Source organism: Urocampus carinirostris, chromosome 12, assembly GCF_059441175.1.
Source record: "Urocampus carinirostris isolate Australia breed hairy pipefish chromosome 12, RoL_Ucar_1.0, whole genome shotgun sequence".
NCBI classification, from domain to species: Eukaryota; Metazoa; Chordata; class Actinopteri; order Syngnathiformes; family Syngnathidae; genus Urocampus; species Urocampus carinirostris.
In genome coordinates, this window is record NC_142360.1 from 2,234,860 (window position 1) to 2,249,728 (window position 14,869).

The window sequence follows — 14,869 nt, forward strand, 5'->3', positions numbered from 1 at the left end:
ATGCATGCCGGGTAATGTGGTGGATTTGTTGTAAAGATAGAGGCATCCTTTTCAGCTGGCCTTTTTTTAAAGTTTTAATATTTTTTTAAGTACATGTTCATTTAAAAAAATCATGATATTTACCATCATTTGGGAAACAAACAAAAAATCACGCAAAAATGCATGATGGGTAAGCAATTGTAAAGATGGCGTCGTCCTTCTCAACAGGACGTGTTTTGAGTCTTTGCAAACATTTGCAAAATGTTTGTCGAATATCAACACAGATAAATATTCAACAATGTCAAACTAATTCGAGGATTTCTTATTTTAACAGGTGAGAACCGTTTCCTTGTTAACGAACTGTTTTATAGAAAAATGAGCCTGGCGCTGACTTGCATTTCTTTCGCCTTCTGATCTTAAGCCACACGAAAGCTTGAAATTAATCGTTAATGATATGATTGACTTTTCAACGACCATACATTTTTAAGGAAACGGTGCGTGCATATGTTCACACTCAACGTTTTGTAGTTTTGAGTGAGTACAAGTAAAGGGGGCCTAATTGAATTTTTATTTTCTTTTTGTACAGCACCAGAGAAAGGTTACAGCTCGTTTCTGCGTTTCATTGCCTGTCCAGTCCCACCTCCCTGGTTCAGTGTCGCGGTTTGCACACAAGCGCCCACAGAAGAGGCCTGGATGAGTTCTTTGACTTCCCGGAGAACTGGGGAGAGAGTACCGTGAAATCAGGTACAGCAGAAAGAAGCAATGTTGGGGACTAAAGTCTTACTTACATTTTGGGGTTCTCGTACTGCAGGTGCACCATGGACTGCTAAACAACTAAGAACAAAGAGCAATGAGGACTTGCACAAACTCTGGTAAGGCACCGATGATTAATTTATGCTTGCAATAATTGAAGTAGTTCTCTTGTTAGGTACGTTCTTTTGAAAGAAAGGAACATGCTGCTCACACTTGAGCAGGAATCCAAAAGGCAAAGGGTGCAGATGCCGAGTCCAGAGAGAATAAAAAAGGTTTGTGGGATACAGTATTACCCCGGAATACAACATGAATTCGTTCTGGAATGGGGATCATAAAGTGAAATTGGCGTATCGAGGTGGATAAAAATATGGTAAATGGCTAATGCCTTCTGAACCCACGGGGCTCCAGAGAAAAAAAAAATCAAATAACAAAATATTGTATCATGTGAACTTATGTGTAATATGCGTGTATAAGCATAAATAACATGAACATGAAATGAAATATTCTTTACCTTTGGAGTGATGTGACTTAAACTTGGACATTGTAGTAGCAAGTAGATACAGAAGCCAGCAGAGACAGCAAATTAAAAATGAAACCGATTTCAAAACTTTTACCTGGGAGGATTGTCATGCCCTTAGAAAATATTCTTGCTTTAATCACCTTTTCATTTTTGATAATAGTCCTAAACGTCGATTGGTTACAGCCTTGCAACTTGGGAAAAGGTAGCAACTTGTCTCCCCTTAGTTTTTTTTTTATCGTAAGCTTTGTTTCTATGGTTATCATGTTTTTGCTTCTCCCTTTAGCACCCTTTAAAACTCATAGCACATACAGTATAGATAATACAGTATTGTGTAGCAGACTGAGTCTTTAGGAAGTACACGAGATTCTGAACTGAATGAAAAGACATTAAGGCATTGTGGGAGATAGTTAAGCTAATAGCCTAACGGCATCTTCATGATGCCATGACTCAAACCAACAGAACAGTATTTTATATGATGTCGACCAATAACAGGCAGGCATCTTTTTAGGCATGAACACTGGAAAGCTTGAATGTGTTTAGGGGCATGCAGAACAATTGGTAGGTGATATCATATAATGGGGTAAACCCCTCTTGCTGAGGGGTTGGAAAAAAAAAAATCCATTTCTACACCTTAAGAGTAGCCATCACAAGGTAGTGACGCCATATCTCAGGGGTTTACTATACTTGGATGACCTTTTTGTCACATTTATGTTTATTTTTGCTTTTTCTTAGGTGCTGAGGTCAATGTTTAGACTCGAGACTGTAGTAACGGAGAGAGAATCTGCCGTACGTCTGCTCCAGACAGGCCAAGAAAAAGGAAGACCAGGGGCCTGGAGGAGGAACGTGTTTGGATTTGTCTATTGGTGGGGGATTATAAAAACAGATAAAACATTTATGATGACTAAAGACCTATGCCAGTATTTGCAACATTGTCAGCATGTTGACCATGTGTCTCACTATCCAGGTGTGACTAATCGAATCATGCTTGATTCAACCATTAACTGCAGGCATTGACTAGTAAGACAGAGCTGGTAAATAGTTTACCCTCCACGCTTTGCTACCTCAGTGCAACGAGGGTTGGAAAATATTTGTCGATCCATTATCCCTTATGGCAGTCTGCTGCGAGCAGAAGCTAACAAAGCGCACTTTTGTTGGGGCTGACGGCTCCTTTTTGAGGTTCTGTCTACCACAAAGTGAATTGCATGGTGCGGTTGCGAACCATTATCCCTGGTTAACTGATGCTAAGAGCAGGGGTGGTACAGAGCTTTTTTTTTAACCTTTGGTCGCTAAAGTGTGCCATAGCAGCCCATCTAAAATGAACTGCATCGTTTTGACCGTGATCCATTATCCCCATTAGACTATTGCTGAGAGCAAGAAAGAAGACTCGTGGCATGTGTACAGCTCTTTGTTATTTCCATTATTCAAGGTTGCATATTGCTACGAGCTGAGATCTCTGCGCACTTTGTCGTGCCTGGATTTTTTTTCTTTCAATACTGTATTTCTGCTGTTATGGTGGACTAAGTGCTGTTGTGGCCTACCTAAAATGAAATGCATTGTTCTGGCCGCGATCCCTTATCCCTGGTCAACTGAAGAGGCCTGAAGAGTGTTTGTTCTAAAATAAAACTGCACGTTTTGGCCGCAATTCATTATTCCCAGTTGACTATTGCTGAAAGCAATAAGGCCAAGAGCAAATGTGTAATGCGGATTTTTTGGGGGGTGTCTATCCGCCTAAAATAAACAAAACGGGTGGCCAAGATTCATCATCCCAGGTGAACTATTGCTGCAAGTGGGGGCTGGAAGAGCGCATGTTAAATACTTACTTGCCAAATTTTTTGCACATTGTTTTGGGTTGTGGTCCCCACTAACCGCTATAAATGAGTTATTACAATACTGTCATTCTGAAGCATTTATGTGCAATTTTTCAGACAACAAGAATCCCATTTTAGCCTCTTTACCACTCTTTCAGGTATCGGTTCAAAGAGCGCGCCATTCCTTGGTATATAAATACAAGATACAAAAGAAGGAGGTTTTACACACCCAAGTTTGTGGAACCGTTCATCAGGTAGGAAGGATACGAGCAGACTGGCCATGTATTGTTAAATGGATGTCCCTCACTCTTTTCTTCTCATAGGTTACGCATCGAGAAGCAAATGAGGGCCAATATCAGGAAAAAGAGGTTGGAAAAGGAAAAGCTGCTCAAACTTCAAGAGCGCTTTCCACAAATCAAGGTTCCCGCTTCTTGAGTGTTTGCAATGTCATTGTAGAAGATGCAACATTCTTGTGATCTTATGTGATAAACTTTCAAGTGGACATTTGTGGGATTTTTATTTTATCCCTAACCTTTCACCAACACCTTTTGAGGCGCTCAAAAAACAGTTTCAGTTCTCACAAAATACCCTCTAAAATCTTTTAGATGTACAATAGACCCTGGAATACAAAACATTCTGAACAACGTATTGAACCTGGATTGTAAAGTGAAATTACCATCTACACAGGGGATAGAAACTTGGGTTAATTAAATTAAAAAAAACAAAACGTGAAAATAACTATTTACTACTCCTAAGTTGGGTCTCCAAACTATTTCAACCGGAGTCCTACTTTTCATTAGCAAGTAGTGCAAATGGCTGCCAGTTTAATACTTATTTCTAAAATAATAGTTACTATGTTATTACCAGGTTAATATTTGGAGATACCACAAAAAAAGAATTGTTTTACTAGAAAGTCACAATGACCCAGCACTGATGAGCTATTTTCACAACACGTTTGCAGGTACAGGCACCACTGACCCTGTATCAAATACTAACGTGCAATCCACATTTATATGATGCATGAAATATTAATATAATTTTAATTTACCTATGCTGTGATGTAACACTTGTGCTGGTACAGTGGAGTAGCGGGTGGTTGCAGAGGAGTTGACGTGGGAAAAATATCAAAACTTCCACTCACATTTAGAAGATCTCCTTGCTTCAATTCTCTTTCTGTCCCAATTGCCAATTCAATTAAATCTTTATTTCCAAAGTTATCTTGTGCTGTGGGCTTGATGTTCTGTGTTGGGTTGGGAAGAGCGAAAGGGAACGAATGGTGAGTATGTTCTTGACTGAAAGTGACTACATCGAAGAAAATATGTATTTAAACACCTTATTTTGCTATTTCTCCCACTTAAAAATCGTGGAGTGGTCTGACATTTTCATTGTAGGTGCATGTCCACTGTAAGAGATAAACTAAAGAAAAATCCTTGAAAGACCTGTTAGTCCACCTGCACTCCATATATCATGCAGAATCAGATGCACCTGTTTGAGGTGGTCATCTGCTTAAAGACGTCTGTTCACCACATATAATCAGTAAGACTAACCTGTAACATGGCGAGGACCAAAGAGCTGTCCAAAGACCAGAGACAAAATTGTACACCTCCACAAGGATGGAAAGAGCTAAGGAGCAATTGCCAAGCTACTTGGGGAAAAAAAGGTCCAATGTTGGAGAAATGATAAGAAAATGGAAAAAACTAAATCATGATGGTCAATCTCAATCGGAGTGGAGCCAAATGCAAGACATCACCTCGTGGGGTTTCAATGATTCTAAGAAAGGTGAGAAATCAGCCAGGAACTACACGACAGGAGTTGGTCAATGATCTAAAAACAGCTGAGACCACCATTTCCAAGGATTACTGTAGGTAATACACTAAAACGTCATGGTTTGAAATCATGCATGGCACGAAAAGTTCCCCTGCTTAAACCAGCACACGTCAAGGCCCATCTCAAGTTTGCATATGACCATTTGGATGATAGAGGTACCATGGGAGAAGGTTTTGTGGTCAGATGAGGCCAAAATAAAACATTTTAGGTCATAATTTCACCAAGTTTGTTTGGAGGAAGAAGAATGAAGAGTACAAGTCGAAGAACACTATGCCTACTGTAAAGAAAGGGGGTGGTAGCCTCATGCTTTGGGGGTGTTTTTCTGCACATGGGCACTGCATTAGAGAGGATGACTGGGGCCTTGTATTGTGAGATTTTGGAAAACAACCTCCTTCCCTCAGTCAGAGCATTGGAGATGGGTCATGGCTGGGTTTTCCAAGACGACAACGACCTAACGCACACAGCCAGGAAAACCAAGGAGTGGCTCTGTAAGAAGCATATCAAGGTTCTAGCATGGCCCAGCCTGTCTCCAGACCTGAACCCAATCCAAAATCTTTGGAGGGACCTCAAACTCGGTGTTTCTCAGTAACAGCCCAGAAACCTGACTGATCTAGAGAAGATCTGTGTGGAAGAGTAGGCCAAGATCCCTCCTGTAATGTGCAAACCTGGTGAAAGACTACAGGAATTGTTTGACCTCTGTAATTGCAAACAAAGGCTACTGTACCAAATATTGACACTCATTCTTTCAGGTGTTCAAATACTTATTTGCAGCTATATCACACAATAATTAAAAAATCATGCATTGTGATTTCTGGATTTTTCTCTTTAGTTAATCTCTCCCACAGTGGACATGCACCTACGATGAAAACTTCAGATCCCTCAGTAATTTCAAAGTGGGAAAAATAGCGATATAGCAGGGTGTTCAAATACTTATTTTCTTCACTGTATATAGATGGAATAGATGTAACATCTTCTTGCTTCTCCTTTTAGCATCTCTGCAAGTCTCGGGACTCAAAGCTATTGAATATAGTAAAAAAACAAAATTCAGTATTTTACCAGTTACTCGCATATTATGTGATGACGAGAGAAAGGCTTTGTGGGAATTTAGCCAATACCATATCAAATTCTTTATGACGCAAACCAGAATTTAATATGACGTCAACCAATAGTAGACAGGGATCTTAAAGATGCATTAGGCACATGACTAGCAAAATTTGTTGATCTATGGTGGTGGAAATGTCATAAGGAGGGGCCAAAAAAAACCCACTGTTTTCCAAATCGTAAGCTAGGGACGCCTTAACGTGGGGTATTCAGTGTTCTCATTTGCCTGCGTCCTAGACGCATCATTTTTGCTGGGGACGCATAGTGTCAAATCAACGTGCGTCCCCGGGCTGCAACTTTTGACACAAAATTGTCATCATTACCCGATTACTTTTTTTTAAACAAAGATACAACTCACTCCAAACTTTTCGTCAGGCAGATCCGCCATTGTTGTTTTGGTCTCGCGGTTCGAGTTTTCGTCTGCACGCCAATCTCGGCAAACGAGATCTCGTTGCTTCGAGATTACGTCATTGTTGTGGTGGTTGTCGGCGAAGAAGGTAAAATATGCATACCTGTCAACCTGTACGTTTTTTATGCATTTTAAGACGTGTACGACGTACAAGAAAAATGCAAATTTGTCAATCATGGGTACCATCCGGTAAACACAGACTATCACAAACGGCAAATGAGTCAAACTAGTTCAAGTTGTCTAGTGAAAGTCCGTCTCTTTTTAGCTTTTTCGGCACAACTCAAAGAGCTGGTTCTCAAACGGCTTACTTTGATGAATTATACAGTAATCCCTCGGTTATCGCGGTTAATGGGGACCGAAACCACCCGCGAAAACTGAAAATCCGTTAAGTAGCGGCGCCCCTTCAAAAATGCTTATTAAAGCGGTAACTCACCATGACTGAGCATTGTCAGTGCCTCCCCCTCCCCTTCACAATAAGAGTGTCCACACCGTGTCCTCAGTTGACATAAGCTCGCGCTTGCTCAAGTCAATAAATGCTTTTATTGAGAAGGTAAGGTATTTTTTTTAGACCCACGAAGCTCTGAACCCACAAAAGTGGAACAGCGAACTAGCAAGGTTCCACTGTATTACGAATTATTATGTCTTATAAAGAAGTTAAGAAAAAAAAGGAAGTATATAAGGAGAAAATGAAAAAAAAAACAGGTTCGAGGTTATCCCTTTAATCAGTACATTACCAACAATAATTTAATGCAGAAAATGAATTAATAATTTGAATAAGAAAATGTATTATTCTACTTATATTTGCATGTATTTTTTCCTTCTGCAGTGAACGTCCAAGCAACTCCATTTTTGAACTTTTTTTCTATGATAAACCTCATTCATGTCGAGCAACTCAGTGTCTCACAACAAAATGTTCATTAACAATATATATGATATAAGGAAACACATGTACAATATAACATACACAGCCTTATTGACTTCCCCACACACATTAAAGGCCACACATTGGACTTTGTCTGCTGCTCTGGCCTCTCCACCTCCAAGCCTACTGCTGATGTTTTTCCTGAATCCGATCATGTCCTCCTCACTTTTAACACTGTACTCTGTCTCTCTACTGTCAAAACCTCCCGTCTCATTTCTTTTCGTAATACCAAAAATATCAACATTGACACCCTCTGCTCCATTATTGACCGTTCCCCGCCCCCAGACGCTCTCTCAAGCCCGGATGACCTCACCGCTCACTACAATGCCTGCCTCACAAATATTCTAAATTCTCTTGCCCCCCTGAAGACCAGGACTGCCTCATTCTCCACATCTGCCCCCTGGTTTACACCCGCTCTTAGGTCAATGAAATCAAAGAACCGCCAACTCGAGCGACTCATAAGAAAACCGGCCTCACCATCCATAAGGACATGTACATTACCCATACTGCTAAATACAAGGACCAAATTGCACAAACCAAATCCAGCTACTACTCCGGCCTCATCCTTTCCAACGAGGGAAATTCAAGAACTCTCTTCTCGGTCATGAACAAAATCCTACAGCCACCAAATTCTCTCCCCCTCCACCTGTACTCCACAACAAGCTGCAACTCCATAATGGAGTACTTCAATCACAAAATCCTTAAGATTCATCACCAACTTCATCAAAACCTGTCTGCTCCCTCCCCATCTGAATTTCCTTCTCCTTGTCACTTCTTCTCCAGTTTTGCTCCACCCACGACTGCTGAATTATTCAACCTCATACTCAAATCCAAGCCCACCACTTGCCAGCTCGATCCCCTCCCTTCATCCCTTGTTAAATCCTGCCCCCCTTCCCTGCTTCCTCTCATATCTGCCATTATCCACTCCTCACTCTCTTCTGGTATTGTCCCATCACTTTTCAAAACCGCTGCTGTTACCCCTACACTGAAAAAACATGGTGCTGACCCAAACAACTTTGACAACCTCCTTCCCATCTCCAACCTTCCATTTATCTCAAATCCTTGAAAAAACTGTTGCTGCTCAACTCCACTCCCACCTGTCCCTCCACTCTCTCTATGAACCCTTTCAGTCTGGTTTCCGCCCCCACCACAGCACAGAGACTGCCCTAATCCGTATTGTAAATGATCTCCTCATAGCATCGGACTCCGGTTTAGTCTCCATCCTCATCCTCCTAGACTTGAGCGCCGCCTTTGACACAATCTCTCACCCTATTCTCCTCAATAGACTCTCCTCCATTGGTCTCACCCATACTCCCCACAGTTGGTTCCATTCCTACCTCACTGGCCGCACTCAGTTTGTCCAGCTGAAATCCTTCACCTCAAAGCCCTCCCTAGTCACCACAGGTGTACCCCAGGGATCTGTCTTAGGTCCTCTTCTCTTCATCATCTACCTCTTGCCTCTTGGTCATATACTCCGCAAATTTAATATCCACTTTCACTGCTTTGCTGATGACACCCAACTCTACCTCTCCTGCAAACCAAACTCCATACTCCCACCTCCCTCCCTCACCTCTTGCCTTTCCAAACTCATAACATGGTTCACAACAAACTTTCTTAAATTAAATGCCAATTAAACAGAATTCCTCCTTCTTGGCCCCAAATCCACTTTAACCAAAGTAAACAATTTCTCTCCCAACATCGACAGCTCCTTAGTGTCCCGCTCCCCCCAGGTCAAGAGTCTGGGTGTCATCCTGGACAGCATGCTTACCTTCCACTCACATATCAACACCATCACCCGCACTGCTTATTTCCACCTCCGCAATATTACCAGACTCCGCCATTCCCTCCCTTAGATCCTCGTCCTCCCTCCGATTGTCAGTGCCCCCTGCCCTCCTGAGCACCATAGGAGCCAGAGCCTTCAGTCGCGCTGCTCCAAAGCTTTGGAACAATCTACCTCCGGACCTCAAACTGCACACCTCTCTCCACTTTTAAGTCCCGTCTAAAAACACACTGCCTACAACACATAGCCTCTCCATTTCCTATGTTCTTATGATTTTATGTCTTGTTTTTATTTATTACTTTGCTTACAACTTTTTTTAAATTGTACTTTTTTATTGTCTGTACAGTGTCCTTGGGTGGCCTGAAAGGCGCTTTTAAATAAAATGCATTATTATTATTATTATATTAAACTACATAAATAAACACATTTGAAAAACATATATAGTGCAAGATATTTTTGTATTTTGTACGGGAAAATACGACAGTTTGAAGGGCATGGAGCCCTGGAGGTTGACAGGTATGAGTATGCCTCTGAAAAAACAGTATTAGGTGAAAATCAACACAAAATTAGTAATTTCTTCAGTGTCAGTAATAAGTCGAAACATAATGCAGAAAGTTAAAACAATGGCAATAATTCTGGCACGAAAAAAAACGGCGGAGAAATTCTTCGGAAGATCGCGGAGACAAGGAAAACACGTGTTGAAGCGAACGATTCGACAAAAGAAAATAAACAAGAATATCAGCAATATTATTTTGTATAATGTAAAATATTGTGAACTGAAAAATCTTGAAGTGATAACTGATTTGTATTACCAATAAACTGTGATGATTAAAACTGAATGAATTATAGATTATATATTTGTCGCCGATTTACAATTTCAACCTCAATAACACTAAATTTTGGGGACCCATAGATCTCTGTTGGGACCTATAGATTTTTGAGCATGCGAGTCCCCGGACCCATCACTTTTCAGAGGTAAAATGAACACTGGGTATTGCTGTATTCAAATTTGTGTTAAAAATAAGAATTTAAACTTCCTACCTTTTTAAACGTCGTATTTTCTCACTTCCATTAATCATCAAGGCAGAATTTTATGGCTAAAAAATTTAATCTTTAACAAATTTTAGAAACAATGTCAAATGTCAAGACATCACATCCATATAATTTTGGATACATTGATTAAAAAAAAAAAAAAATGGAGGTGTTTTTCTGAAAATCAAGGACACTTCCTGTCCACGCACTGCTTGCCTCCCTCCTCATACTCTTGTTTTGATATCCACATTTGCTGGAAGGTTCCCTGAAAGCCAGAGACAATAATCTGTATTGACTCAAAAAATATCAAAAGTGCTTGGTGTTTTCTTACGAGCGACGCTAAGATGGAGCCTCCGATCCAGGCGCTGAATCTGCGCTCCACTGTTGTGTTGTTGGCAATGAGCTTCAGTCGCATGCTCTGAAAGTCATAAAATGATTTTTAGGGATGCACTTTTACTTTATGCAGAAAATTACCTTTTCGGCTTGGGCTGGGAGAAAAAAATTTAATTGAAAAAAAGCCTTCAAAATCTATGTTGTAATAACGTCACTTCTAAGGTGAGACAAGCCATGTGAAGCTGGCTTTAACTTGTGCACTAAGTGCTTGATTTAATCCCGCAAACAAAAAGGATTTAAAAAAAAAAAGGTTGAAACAGGAGCTCTGCAAACTTTACCACCAGGACATTGCTTGAAATATTTTTTAAGTATTTTATTTATCAAATTGTTTTACTCAATAGTTTATTATTAAGTTTTATTATATTTATTTGTTCTACTCATTGTTTTATTGATATGATTACCGTAAATTACGGATTGTAGAGCGCACCTGACTATAAGCCGCACCCTCCACTTTTTGAGTTATTTGTTTTGCTCTTACACAAGCCACACCCATGTATAAGACGCGGTCGCCCGCAGTAAATCTTGTGACAGGGTCAGAAGGTTAACCCAGGCCACAATGTAGGTTCCAAACATGTTTTTTTTTTTGGTTTGAACAAATTTATTGACACTAAAAACAGAAAACAATCATGACAATCTCAACAGCAATTAAGCACATTGACAATATTATATTCCAATATTACGTTTTTAACAGCAAACACAAAGTGAGGTTTGAACAAACCTTCTCGAAAATCTTATTAGCAATCAAACATATTCACAATTTCATTATATAACATCTTTGTTAGTGTCAATATATCCGTCCAGGCCAAAGTCGATTGTCCTCGGTCTGAACAAATGTAACTTCATAAATAGTAAACAAATTCAGAACCACAGTTGACATCATAGGCCCAAATGATACCCGTAATTAAGGTATGATGCAGACTTCTAAAGTCGGGGTCCCGTTAAAAGTAATCCAAGGAAACAAAATGTATATTTCCAAAGTTAAGCGTGGGAAAAATATATATCCACTATTGTCCGCTGCGATAACAGACAGATCTACCGGTAACTCAGCTTTAACACATTTCCCATCTGGCTGCGTTTTCTCCGCCCCTTATTTCTGATTCGTCCGTAGAACACATAACAGAATAAATCTCTAAAATAAATACATTACAAAAATATACAGTTGCAAATACATATTATACATGGTTACACATATTTACGAAGAAAGACGGTACACCGAGTTTTCAAAGCTTTAATAATAATAATATAACTTTCATCCCAAACCGTGCCTTTGAAAGGTACCAACACGCTAGTAGGATCACGCTCGCAAAGTATCAAGCATACCTGTGAAAAAAAGGCACCCTGTAAATGTGAAAACGACAGCAAGAGGTCTTAAACTTCCTTCTTAAAATAATTGCCATCAAGGGTTATCGGAACGTACTTTGACTAAGGAAAAACATGTGCTAAAGCTTAGAGATTGCAGTCCTTCTTGGCGCCAATATACAACTGGTCTTAATCTTACCTTTTAAATCCCTGCGCCGCTGGTGACCGTTAGAAAAATTCCATAAATTAACCGCTTCACTAAATAAGCTGCAGGGCTGAACATTTGGGAAAAAAGTAGCGGTTTATAGTCCGGAATTTACGGTACTTGTATTAATTATTTCATACATTTGTCTTTTTGTTCATTTTTGTACCTATTTTACTATTTAAATTATTTTTAAATTTTATCCATCCATCGGCTTCCGCTTATCCAGGGTAGGGTCATGGGGCAGCAGCCTTAAAAGGGAAGCCCAAACATCCCTATCCCCAGCCAACTCCTCCAGCTCATCCAACGGGATCCCGAGGCATACTCCCGAAGCACCCCCCACCGGGCCTCCCGAGGAACACTGTCGAATGCCTTCTCTAAGTCCACTAAACACATGTAGACCGGATAGGCAAACTCCCATGCACCCTCAAGGACCCTGCAGAGGGTATAGAGCTGGTCCAGTGTTGCACGGCTGGGACGAAAACAACACTGTTCCTCCTGAATCTGAGATTCGACCCCCTGGCGGACCCTTTTCTCCAGTGCCCCTGAATAGACCTTACCAGGGAGGCTGAGAAGTGTGATTCCCTGTAGTTGGAACACACTCACCGGTCCCCCCTCTTAAAGAGGGGAAACACCACCCCAGTCTGCCAGTCCAGAGGCACTGTCCCCAATGTCCACACGATGTTGCAAAGGCATGTCAACCATGACACGCCCACAACATCCAGAGCCTTTAAAAACTCCGGGCTGATCTCATCGACCCCTGGGGCCCGGCCACAGAGGAGCTTTTTGACCACCACAGTGACTTCAACCCCAGAGATATGAGAGCCCAACTCAGAATCCTCCGGCTCTGCTTCTCCAGAGGAGGTGGGATTACGGAGGTCTAGGAAGTACTCTGCCCACCGATTCACAACGTCCCGGGTCGAGGTTAGCAGCGCCCCATCTCCACTATACACAGTGTCGATGGCACACCGCTTCCCCCTCTAAGACGCCGAATGGTGGACCAGAATTTTCTCGAAGCCGTTCAGAACGGCTATTTTTAAATTTATTTTTCTTATTGTTTTTACTCAGTAACCCTTTGCTTCCACGGTTTTGTTAGCTGCTTTCGCATGTGTTTACTAACACTACAGAGATAAATCTTCAGCTCGGCAATTTTCATTTGTACTTTGATTCAGTTCATTCGCCCCAAGTTTTTCTTAGCCGCTAGCCGGACACGTGCTTATATTTTCATGCCAAGACCAAAGAGCTAGCCAGCTACAGTTAAGCAGTTTTGATTTGCACGTACTTTGAGACATTCAGTCCGTTCATTCCTGAAGTCGATTGGCTGGAATTTAATGAAACACTTGAAATTAGCCTCTAGTAATAAGCCTATCAATAATTTATCTCGGGCAGCACGGCAGCGCAGTGGTTAGCGCTTGTGCGGCACAGTTCATGTCATGGGAACCTGTCGTGGGTTCAAATCCAGCTCCAGACTTTCTGTGCGGAGTTTGTATGTTCTCCCCGTGCTTGCGTGGGTTTCCTCCGGGCACTCCGGTTTCCTCCCACATTCCAAAGACATGCATTTCAGGTGAATTGGCCGGTCCAAATTGTCCCTAGGTGTGAATGAGCGAATGAGTTGTCTGTCCCTGTGTGCCCTGCGATTGGCTGGCAACCAGTTCAGGGTGTCCCCTGCCCACTGCCCGATGATTGCTGGGATGGGCTCCAGCCCCCCGCGACCCTACTGAGGATAAGCGGTACGGTTAATGAGATGAGATGAGATAATTTATCTCTTTATATTGAATAAAATTATCTTTATTGTCATTGATATCAACGTTGTGAAATATTGTATGCAACAAGATTAGACCTGGCACTCTATTCGCAAATGAGAAAGAATAGTGCATTGTAACAATAGTGAATGAAAAGAAGTGCAATTACATAGCAACAAAAAAATCATGTCAAATGGTATACATTTTCACAGTTTGATTATTGTTTGTTTTGGAGTGAATCCTTTTAGCAATGGTTGCTTGGTCTGATTTCTTAACCACAAGAGCCGTAGGGGCACCATTTCCTGTGGTGTGTATTGGGCAAGTACAGCCTGGTGGCGCCCATCAGTGCAAAATAAGTAATGTATTTTTCTGGATTTTATATTTTTGGTTTACGGCCAAGCGAATCGGATTTTTCTTTTTGATCTCAAATTGTTATTTCTGTTAATCCGTAATTATTTTCAAAAAAATTAATTTTCAAAAGATTATTATTAAATAACAAACCGGTGGCGTTTTCTGGGACAATTCTCTGTTGAGTCGGTCAGTGAAGCCTTGGATCAGGGTGTTTCCTCCCGTTACCACGACGCTGCCATACAGACCCTGAAAAAAAATCAACAACTGAGACCCGTATACAAATTTCAGATAAATGGTGAATGTCTGTTGATAGTTACTGGCCGAATGTCGATGTCGCACATCCCGACGCTGGTCGTCACCACGTGGCCGACTCCCAACATTGTGTTTCCGGACAACCCCTGACAGAAGAAACATTGAGTCCCGTCTACACCACAAAATCTTGACCAGACTGTGAAATGATGCAACACCTACTTTGGCATTTGAAGGGTCGAAAAGCCCTTCTGGTATTTTTAACCTCTCCGCTCCAAAGTCACAGTTGTAACCATTAGGCAACTCGTAATGTACTGTTGGCATCTGAGCTGCAACCCTAAATTAACCCAAAATGTTTTACCTTTATTCAGAGTTGTAACTCATCACAATGTGTATTTGGCTTGAATATTAACTATAAGCTCCTGTTTTCAAATTAATATTCCTCAAGTAAGCGCTAATGCTTGTTATGTATATGTGAATACATACATATATATATATATAT

The 14,869-nt window shown here is 41.0% G+C and overlaps 2 protein-coding genes across 4 annotated transcripts in view; one reads left to right on the plus strand and one right to left on the minus strand.

Moving 5' to 3' along the window:
- The first annotated feature begins 15 nt into the window (after positions 1-15).
- On the plus strand, positions 16-3,562 carry mrpl47 (mitochondrial ribosomal protein L47). 2 transcript variants are annotated; one of them, XM_088349657.1, is made up of 7 exons: positions 16-313; positions 566-723; positions 791-851; positions 896-1,004; positions 1,985-2,115; positions 3,219-3,314; positions 3,384-3,562. In XM_088349657.1, exons 1-7 carry the CDS (start codon positions 186-188, stop codon positions 3,493-3,495), a joined length of 795 nt encoding a protein of 264 aa, XP_088205783.1. In that variant the 5' UTR covers positions 16-185; the 3' UTR covers positions 3,496-3,562. The 2 variants fall into 2 exon arrangements, with proteins under 2 accessions (XP_088205783.1, XP_088205784.1); XM_088349658.1 differs by having other exon boundaries at positions 18-313; positions 908-1,004.
- A 6,626-nt stretch (positions 3,563-10,188) lies between these two features.
- The window catches only part of actl6a (actin like 6A), a 32,380-nt gene continuing 27,699 nt past the window's right edge, over positions 10,189-14,869 (minus strand). For both annotated transcript variants that reach the window (XM_088349656.1, XM_088349655.1), the window contains exons 10-14: positions 14,590-14,704; positions 14,436-14,516; positions 14,269-14,364; positions 10,463-10,549; positions 10,189-10,396 (exon numbers count right to left, since the gene is read on the minus strand). In XM_088349656.1, the coding sequence (XP_088205782.1) occupies positions 10,316-10,396; positions 10,463-10,549; positions 14,269-14,364; positions 14,436-14,516; positions 14,590-14,704 (460 nt within the window). In that variant the 3' untranslated portion in view covers positions 10,189-10,315. The remainder of the gene's footprint in view (positions 10,397-10,462; positions 10,550-14,268; positions 14,365-14,435; positions 14,517-14,589; positions 14,705-14,869) is intronic.

Excerpts from the sequence above, each read along its gene's own strand:
- mrpl47 (XM_088349657.1), top strand. The coding sequence starts at position 186 with ATGGCGTCGTCCTTCTCAACAGGACGTGTTTTGAGTCTTTGCAAACAT. Across the intron at positions 314-565 it reads AGGATTTCTTATTTTAACAG|CACCAGAGAAAGGTTACAGC; the intron begins GTGAGAACCGTT and ends CTTTTTGTACAG. Across the intron at positions 1,005-1,984 it reads GTCCAGAGAGAATAAAAAAG|GTGCTGAGGTCAATGTTTAG; the intron begins GTTTGTGGGATA and ends GCTTTTTCTTAG.